The sequence below is a fragment of the Manis javanica genome, chromosome 10, assembly GCF_040802235.1.
Source record: "Manis javanica isolate MJ-LG chromosome 10, MJ_LKY, whole genome shotgun sequence".
In the NCBI taxonomy this organism is placed as follows: Eukaryota; Metazoa; Chordata; class Mammalia; order Pholidota; family Manidae; genus Manis; species Manis javanica.
This window is the reverse complement of record NC_133165.1, coordinates 44,539,186-44,548,691: the sequence shown is the minus strand read 5'-3', so window position 1 is coordinate 44,548,691 and position 9,506 is coordinate 44,539,186. Positions and strand designations below refer to the sequence as shown.

Sequence of the window (9,506 nt, the reverse complement as noted above, 5' to 3'; positions counted from 1 at the left end):
GTGCATTCAGTCCATTTACATTTAGGGTGATTATTGAGGGGTATGAACTTATTGCCATTGCAGGCTTTAAGTTAGTGGTTACTAAAGGTTCAGGGTTAGCTTCTTTACTATCTTTCTGTCTAGCTTAATTCGCTTGTTGTGCTATTATAAACACGGTCTGATGATTCTTTATTTCTCTCCCTTCTTATTCCTCCTCCTCTCTTCTTCATATGTTGGGTGTTTTGTTCTGTGCTCTTTTTAGGAGTGCTCCCATCTAGAGCATTCCCTGTAGGATGCCCTGTAGAGGTGGTTTGTGGGAGGCAAATTCCCTCAACTTTTGTTTGTCTGGGAATTGTTTAATCCCTCCTTCATATTTAAATGATATTCGTGCTGGATACAGTAGTCTTGGTTTGAGGCCCTTCTGTTTCATTGCATTAAGTATATCATGCCATTCTCTTCTGGCCTGTAGGGTTTCTGTTGAGAAGTCTGATGATAGCCTGATGGGTTTTCCTTTGTAGGTAACCTTTTTTTTCTCTCTGGCTGCCTTTAATACTTTGTCCTTGTCTTTGATCTTTGCCATTTTAATTATTATGTGTCTTGGTGGTGCCCTCCTTGGTTCCCTTGTCATGGGAGTTCTGTGTACCTCTGTGGTCTGAGAGGCCATTTCTTCCCCTAGTTTGGGGAAGTTTTCGGCAATTATTTCTTCAAAGACACTTTCTATCCCTTTTTCTCTCTCTTCTTCTTCTGGTACCCCTATAATGCGAATATTATTCCATTTCAATTGGTCACTCAGCTCTCTTAGAATTCTTTCATTCCTGGAGATCCTTTTATCTCTCTCTGCATCAGCTTCTCTGCATTCCTGTTCTCTATTTTCTAGTCCATTAATGGTCTCTTGCATCTCGTCCATTCTGTTTTGAAGTCCTTCCAGAGCTTGTTTTATTTCTGTATTCTCCTTCCTTAGTTCTTGTATATTTCTCTGCAAGTCCATCAGCATGGTTATGACTTTTGTTTTGAATTCTTTTTCAGGAAGACTGGTTAAATCTATCTCCCCAGGTTTGTTCTCAGGGGAAGATGTAGCAGATGCTGACGCTGTCTGGGTTAGTCTTGTCTGGATCATATTTTTTTGCGTTTTCATGTTGACAGGTGCTATTGACTGTCAGCTGGGAGGGCCAAACTTTTCACTTGCTACTGGCCTTTCTTTACTGGGACAACTGCGACCCCCTAGTGGCTTATGTTGGGTAATTGTGCGTAGACTGGGTCTTTGTGTCTTGCCCTTCCCTTTCTGTGGGCGTTGTCTGCCTTAGGCTGTTTCTCTGCTTTTGCAGTGCCCAGAGGGGTAATGGACGGGGGTGGGGATGGGGGGTGGTGGGGCTGTTTGGCTGTTTACCTCCGTGAGGGGACTCAGGCTGTTGCCCAGGGGGTTAGTGCACCCGGTTTTCCCTGTAATTTCCAGCCACTGGGCTGTGACCTGTGTTGTATCAGTCCAGCTGTTATGTCCCTGTCCCTTTAAGACTTTCAGTAAGCACTCGCTTTTCTTTGTCACAGGGGCATCAGCTTCCAAACCTGCTCAGAGGTCTTGCTGCCATATTTCCCTAGTTTCAAGCCCTCCACGCATGCACTGTGTCTGCGCTCTGGTGCGGGTGGCTGGGGCTGGGTGTTTAGCAGTCCTGGGGTCCCTCTCCCTCCCACCGGGAGCTGGGGGGAGGTGTTCTTGGGTCCCACCAGCCGGGGGTTGTATTTTACCCCTTTCACCAGGCGCTGGGCTCTCGCACATGTGGATGTAGTCTGGCTGTTGTCCTGTGTCTTCTGGTCTCTCTTTTAGGATTAGTTGTATTTGTTGTATTTTTAAAAATATCTGTTTTTGGGAGGAGATTCCCACTGTCCTACTCACGCTGCCATGTTGGCTCCGCCTCTCATGCTGCCATCTTTAATCCAATTCCCCAAGTCATTTATAATATGGTAAAGTTGTATTAAAACAATTATTGTGGCCAGTGTTAACATACAAACTATAACAGCTCTGTCAGTTTTGTCTATTCACAGGCTGTTTATAATTTCAGTAGGATGCCACAGATGGTAAATAATGTATTAAATTTAAAGTTTGTCAACCCAGTAATGCACTTTGCCAGGTTTGGGTCAATTACAAATTTAACATAATTTATCAACCTGCATTTCAAATTTGGCATGGAATGTAACATATGCCACAACACCAACCACTTTGAATTATTATTACTTTGGGTCAGGTTGCCAACTAAGCCAATTGTTTTGTTTTGGGACAAATTAATGCTCAGAGACTGAGTTTGCCTTTGCCATTAACTCATTTAACACAGGTTTGCTATGGGAATTTTATAAGCCAATAGCACACAGGCTAATATTTCTTAATAAACCAATAAAGAAATAACATACTCCAAGCCAATGATAGATTAATCACACTATTTTTCCAGGCAAGGGGAGGTGAAAGGAATAAAGCTCAAGTTTAGCTGAAATGTTCCTTTTTACCAGCTGGTGCTCAGAGGAGAGATGGCTTAGCTAACCAAAAGCAGACGTCCAGTTGCCAGTGCAAAAGTAAAAGCCGCTTTTGCTAGAGCATATTGCTAGGGAACTGTGGTGCCAGTGTTGACAGGCAAGAGGATCTTCACTGAGGCCACTGCCTGGCTTTCATCACGGCTGGTAAAGAGTTGCCTTTACTGTGGCAGAAGCTAATATCCCAATGTCTTTGGAGACCTATTTAGAGCAGCAAAATGTAGCCTTGTCCAGACTGAACACTCTTAATCCTCACAAACTCTTGGTATTTACAGTCTAAATGTCCCCATGCCATAGTTGCTTTTTCATTTGATTTTACTTGCAAGGCCTCCCTCAGGGCCTCTCAGCGCCTGAGCTACTGAGTTCTAATCAGTGAGAATAGATGAGAAGATGCTATCCTGACACATCCTTCATTCTTATATCAAAACAACTTAACTTCTAACAACACCTTTGTTGGTCTTTGTCAAAGGCGAGTGGATTTGAAATCATATTAAAGCCAATGCATAACACCTGTGCTTCTGATCTACCAGCTATAGATAGGAGGTTTCAATGACCCACCCTTCTTGGGTTTCGTTTGCTAGAGCAGCTCACAGACCTCAGAGAAACATTTTACTTACTAGGTTACCAATTCATTATAAAAGGATATAACTCAGGAGCAGCCAGCTAGAAGAGATGCATAGGACAAGGTGTGGGGAAAGGGACTAGAGCTTCCATGCCCTGTTCAAGTGTGCCATTCTTCCCAAATCTCCATGTGTTCACCAACCTGGAAACTCTCTGAACTCCACCCTTTTGGGTTTTTATGGAGGCATGCTTGATTATATCATTGGCCATTGGTGATTGAACTCAATCTCCAGCCACTCTCCCCTCCCAGGAAGTGGGGGGTGGGACTGAAAGTTCCAACCCTCTAATCATATGGTTGGCTCTGCTAGTAACCAATCCCCATGCTTAGGTACTTTCCAAAAATCACCTCATTAATGTCGCAGGAGACTTTTATTGCTCTCATCACTTAGGAAATTTCAAGAGATTTTAGGAGCTCTGTGCCAGAAATGGGTTGAAGATCAAATATATATTTATTATAAATCTCAAGCTTTGAAAATCTTCTGAGAGTGGTTCTCCTAAGTGTGGAGCCCCATTAAGTGCCCCCAGAATACCCAGAGAGGAGAAGCGTTGCCTACAGCAACTGCTGAAGGAGTCAGAGCCTTGGCACTTTCAGTACTGGGCCTGAGAGAAAGACACTTTGCGTGGCAGTGTGATTTTTGCAAGTACTTGAATATGTTTTTGGTATTTGTCCTTATTGTTCTGTAAAAATGAATGAAAAACAAAAAACTTTTGCTGAAACAAGTGATAATACAACTGAGGCAAAGTTAGAAATCTTTATAGTTGCTGAAATCAGCAACCAGAATCAGCAATGTTAGCCTCAAGCCTTGCTTACTTATGAAATCCAAAATTAAAGATTACGTACAAAATGTTATACCATTCAAGATCCTAAAAGATGGGGCATGCTGAAGATAGAGGAAGTGAAAAGATCTTTAAATTTTGGGATGAAGGGGGATCATCAAAAAATTATTTTTGTGGTTTTAAACACAGAGAAATTCACAGATCCACAGAACTGATGACAGAGTGCTGTTTGCTACAGACCCTTAACACAAGAGGGAGAAAGCTATTGCTCAACTTGGCCTTGAGAGTCTTTGCAAAAAGTAGGTAAGTCAACCTCAAAGCCAGCAATCATAAGCTTTGCCCCATTCCTTGCAAGGGCACCATTTATGCTCTAATTCCTTTCTTCTGTTTTCATAAATTGAGCTAAAATTTTTGTTTAAACAAAGATTTGATATTGCCTATATTAGCCATTTAACTTACATTTTAAGTGTTTTAAACAACTATCATATACATACTTAATATATCACAGTTAGGAGTTTTGTCACATATTTTAATCTTCTAAGTCTATTCCTGGGCTTTGGTCCATTGGACTTTTTTCATATTTTTGAGAAACATTAATTTATGCACAACTGTGGAATAATTAAAACACACAGAAAATTACAGAAAATAAATAACAACCACTCCTTTATCTACCCCTTTCCGATTTAACGAATGTTAAAATATCAAGTGTTGAATGTTAAATTTAAATTTAACAAATGTTGGAAGTTCCCTCCCCACCCCACCAGAGGCAATCCCTCTTCTCAGGTGATCCCTAATATTCATAAATTGGTTTCACCTGTTCATATGAAAGGACTCATACACTATGCAATCTGGTGTCGGGTTTCTTTCTCTATGACACCAGAGATTCACTCATGCTGTTACATGTATCAGTAGTCTGTTCTGCTTTATTGCTGACTACTAAGCACTTGTCAGTTCGGTTTTCCATTCTCTTCTTGATGAGGTCTGCTTTTTTAACACCCTCATACATGCACCCCCTGCCCCACTGCTCTCTGAGGTGGTGGTCTGCCTCTCTCCAGGCTCACATCCATGTAGCAGGGACATCTACTCTGTAGCCCTCTTCTGAGCCTTCCATTCATATGCAGCCTGTTTCTGAGGACCCAGGGTGTCAACTGGGTCTCAAGGTCTTGGGGAAGGTGGTCTTCTATGACACCAGATCCTGGAGAGGAAGACAGACCCCTAGAGGTGGTGGGAGAGTTTGGGGGATTTTCCCCAAGAGTATCTTTGACCTCTTGCTCCTGCCTCTGTTTTCTGATTAACCAAGGACTTCCTCATTGTACCCTTCCTTCTGCCACTTCAAGGCTGTGAGTCATTATTTTAACTCTCCCCCACAAGACACCAAGAGCCCTACAGTGTTTTTCACTCAGCCTTCCACTTCTTCAATACGCTACAGAGTGATGGCCTTTGGAGTTTCGCTCCTCCTGGGTGGTGAGTAAGGGCCCTCGAGGCTGGGAGAAGCCTTGCAGTGGTAGGTGGTGTCTCTGTCCTGTAGGGCAGGTTGGGACGAGTGCTCAGTTCGTAGGGCTCCCAGGAGGAGCTGAAGGCAGGGCAGGGATCTAGTGTTCTGAGACTGGTGTGGAAGGAAGAAAGGCTTGGAATCTGGGGGGGGTGGACATCACCTGAGCAAAGGTGAGTGAAGATGGGCTTTTAGGTTATGCTGCCTCCTCACACTCCCCAAGGCTTTCCCCTTTCACCCATGGGGGCCCTGGTGTGCGTATGGTGTAGATAAGAGGAGTCTTCCCCAGCACCCCAGGGGCCACAGAAGGCACAAGGGAGGAAAAATGTTGGGAATAATCTCCTTGTTCCAGCATTTTCCCCAAGTCTTGATCTCAGGTAGGCTGTCCCGTTGCTGCAAAGAGAATAGTTCAGAAGTTGAAAACTGTATCATGATATTTGTGTGTCATTTAAAAATCAAATTTCATACAAAAATCCAGATTTTCAGCTTCTCTTGAGAAATGGGAAGGTTTGGTAGCTCTGGGGACTAGAGTCTAGTAATGGCTTCCCCCTTTAGAAGGGTCACAAGATCTAAGTTCCTGTTGTTCCCTGATTCTTACACCCACTCACTTCACTCACTGATGTCACCTACTGGCCCCAAGGCGCTTAAGTCTGAGACCCTTGGAATCCTGCTACTTGTCAGATGATAGGAGCTGCTTTCAGACTCAGAAACAGAACTATTCTTTGAGAAGAAGATGTAAAACAAAAGGCCTCCTTGCACGTGGCTGTAGTAGTGTCCCAGCACCCTAAACATCTGGTCTCTTCCCAGAACCCTGGGGTTCAGGTGTGTGGACCTTCCCTGGCGCTGTGCGGCCTGATGCTTTAATACTTAAAGCTTCCCTATTCTTGGGGATGGGGTCGACTCCTCAATCCAGAGATAGCTGGGTATTCCAGGAGGAATGGGGTCGGGGGAGGTGGCCACTTGGGAGTGGAGGAATCTAGAAAAGCCTTTGAAATGTAGGGAGTCTTTCACTGAGGCTGGTCAAGGATCAAGAGAGCGCATTGAACTCCTGGCTGTGCCAGTGACTTGTTGTGCGGTTCTGGGTCAGTCAATAAATAGTAATTAGTCACCAGCTGAGGGCCAGGCACTGCGCCAGGCACCCAGGCAAGACAGCGCAGTCCTTGCCTTCTTACGGTCTGGTGCCAAGGGAGGGGGATGTGGGAAACACATAATTACAAATAATTAATCACAGATTTCTAAGTGTGTTCCCCAACCTGGACCTTAGGGTCTCTCTATAATGAGAAGATATAACAGAACAGTCCTTAAGAAGGGCAACTATGTGCTCTGGTTTGCAGGGTCAGTCCCAGTGTCCCTGGTGTAATTAATTAATTAATTAATTATTTCTGTATTATTAATGTACATTTACATGAGCAACATTATGGTTACTAGACTCCCCCTATTATCAAGTCCCCACCACATACCCCATTACAGTCACTGTCCATCAACGTAGTAAGATGCTATAGAATTTGTCTTCTCTGAGATATACTGCCTTCCCCATGCCCCCCCCAACATTATGTGTGCTAATCAAAATGCCCCTTTTCCCCCTTCTCCCTCCCTTCCCACCCATCCTCCCCAGTCCCTTTCCCTTTGGTAACTGTTAGTCCATTCTTGGGTTCTGTGAGTCTGATGCTGTTTTGTTCCTTCAGTTTTTGCTTTGTTCTTACACTCCACAGATGAGTGAAATAATCTGATACTTGTCTTTCTCCGCCTGGCTTATTTCACTGAGCATAATACCCTCTAGCTCCATCCATGTTGTTGCAAATGGTAGGATTTGTTTTCTTCTTATGGCTGAATAATATTCCATTGTGTATATGTACCACATCTTCTTTATCCATTCATCTACTGATGGACACTTAGGTTGCCTCCATTTCTTGGCTATTGTAAGTAGTGCTGCAATAAACATAGGGGTGCATCTGTCTTTTTCAAACTGGGCTGCTGCATTCTTAGGGTAAAATCCTAGGAGTGGAATTCCTGGATCAAATGGTATTTCTATTTTAAGGTTTTTGAGGAACTGTCATACTGCTTTCCAAAGTGGTTGAACTAATCTGCATTCCCACCAGCAGTGTAGGAGGGTTCCCCTTTCTCCACATCCTCACCAACATTTGTTGTTGTTTGTCTTTTGGATGGTGGCCATCCTAACTGGTGTGAGGTGGTATCTCATTGTGGTTTTAATTTGCATTTCTCTGATGATTATGATGTTGAGCATCTTTTCATGTGCCTGTTAGGCATCTGAATTTCTTCTTTGGAGAAGTGTCTGTTCAGCTCCTCTGCCCAGTTTTTAATTGTCTTGTTTGCTTTTTGTTTGTTGAGGTGCATGAGCTCTTTATATAATTTGGATGTCAACCCCTTATCGGATATGTCATTTATGAATATGTTCTCCCATACTGTAGGATGCCTTTTTGTTCTACTGATGGTGTCCTTTGCTGTACAGAAGCTTTTTAGTTTGATACAGATCCATTTGTTCATTTTTGCTGTTGTTTTCCTTGCCCGGGGAGATATGTTCAAGAAGAGATCACTCATGTTTATATCTAAGAGGTTTTTGCCTATGTTTTTTTCCAAGAGTTTAATGGTTTCATGACTTACATTCAGGTCTTTGATCCATTTTGAGTTTACTTTTGTGTATGGGGTTAGACAGTGATCCAGTTTCATTCTCTTCTATGTAGCTGTCCAGTTTTGCCAACACCAGCTGTTGAAGAGGCTGTCATTTCCCCATTGTATGTCCATGGCTCCTTTATCATATATTAATTGACCATATGTGGTTGGGTTTGTATCCAGGCTCTCTAGTCTGTTCCATTGGTCTATGGGTCTATTCTTGTGCCAGTACCAAATTGTCTGAATTACTGTGACTTTGTAGTAGAGCTTGAAGTCAGGGAGTGTAATTCCCCCCACTTTATTCTTCCTTCTCAGGATTGTTTTGGCTATTTGGGGTCTTTTGTGGTTCCATATGAATTTTAGAACTATTTGCTTTAATTCGTTGAAGAATGCTGTTGGTATTTTGGTAGGGATTGCATTGAATCTGTAGATTGCTTTAGGCAGGGTGGCCATTTTGACAATATTAATTCTTCCTATCCATGAGCACGGGATGTGTTTCCATTTATTGGTATCTTCTTTAATTTCTCTCATGAGTGTCCTGTAGCTTTCAGGGTATAGGTCTTTCACTTCCTTGGGTTGGTTTAATCCTAGGTATTTTATTCTTTTTGATGCAATTGTGACTGGAATTGTTTTCCTGATTTCTCTTTCTGCTAGTTCATCATTAGTGTATAGGAATGCAACAGATTTCTGTGTATTAATTTTGTATCCCACAACTTTGCTGAATTCACATATTAGATCTAGTAGTTTTGGAGTGGATTCTTAAGGGTTTCTTATGTACAATATCATGTCATCTGCAAACAGGGATTTTTGACTTCTTCCTTTCCAATCTGGATGCCTTTTATTTCTTTGTGTTGTCTGATTGTCATGGCTTGGACCTCCAGAACTATGTTGAGTATAAGTGGGGTGAGTGGACATCCTTGTCTTGTTAATGATCTTAAAGGAAAAGCTTTCAGCTTCTCGCTGTTAAGTATAATGTTGGCTGTGGGTTTGTTATATATGGCCCTTATTGTGTTGAGGTACTTGCCCTTTATAATCATTTTGTTGAGTTTTTATCATGAATCAATGTTGAATTTTGTCAAATGCTGTTTTCAGCATCTATGGAGATGATCATGTGTTTTTTTGTCCTTTTTGTTGATGTCGTGGATGATGTTGATGGATTTTCAGATGTTGTACCATCCTTGCATCCCTGGGATGAATCCCACTTAATCATCATGGATGATCTTTTTGATGTATTTTTGAATTTGGTTTGCTAATATTTTGTTGAGTATTTTTGCATCTATGCTCATCAGAGACGTTGGCCTGTAATTTTCTTTTTTTATGGTGTCTCTGCCTGGTTTTGGTATTAGAGTGATGTTGGCCTCACAGAATGAGTTTGGGAGTATTTCCCACCTCTTCTACTTTTTGGACAACTTTAAAGAGGTTGGGTATTAGGTCTTCACTAAATGTTTGATAAAATTCTGCAGTGAACCACCTGGTCCAAAGGTTT

General features: G+C 42.4%; 1 protein-coding gene across 7 annotated transcripts in view; it reads left to right on the top strand.

The window, feature by feature from the left end:
* Positions 1–4,432: 4,432 nt before the first annotated feature.
* The window catches only part of ITGAD (integrin subunit alpha D), a 39,476-nt gene continuing 34,402 nt past the window's right edge, over positions 4,433–9,506 (top strand). For 2 of the 7 annotated variants that reach the window (XM_073215272.1, XM_073215270.1), the window contains exon 1: positions 4,436–5,361. Coding sequence is in view for 4 of the 7 variants with exons in the window: in XM_073215268.1 (XP_073071369.1) it covers positions 5,331–5,361 (31 nt within the window). In the remaining 3 variants the exon portion in view is untranslated. Of the gene's footprint in view, positions 5,362–5,399; positions 5,563–9,506 lie in introns of those variants that run through there. The other 5 variants (XM_073215268.1, XM_073215271.1, XM_073215267.1 and 2 more) reach the window with 5 other exon arrangements.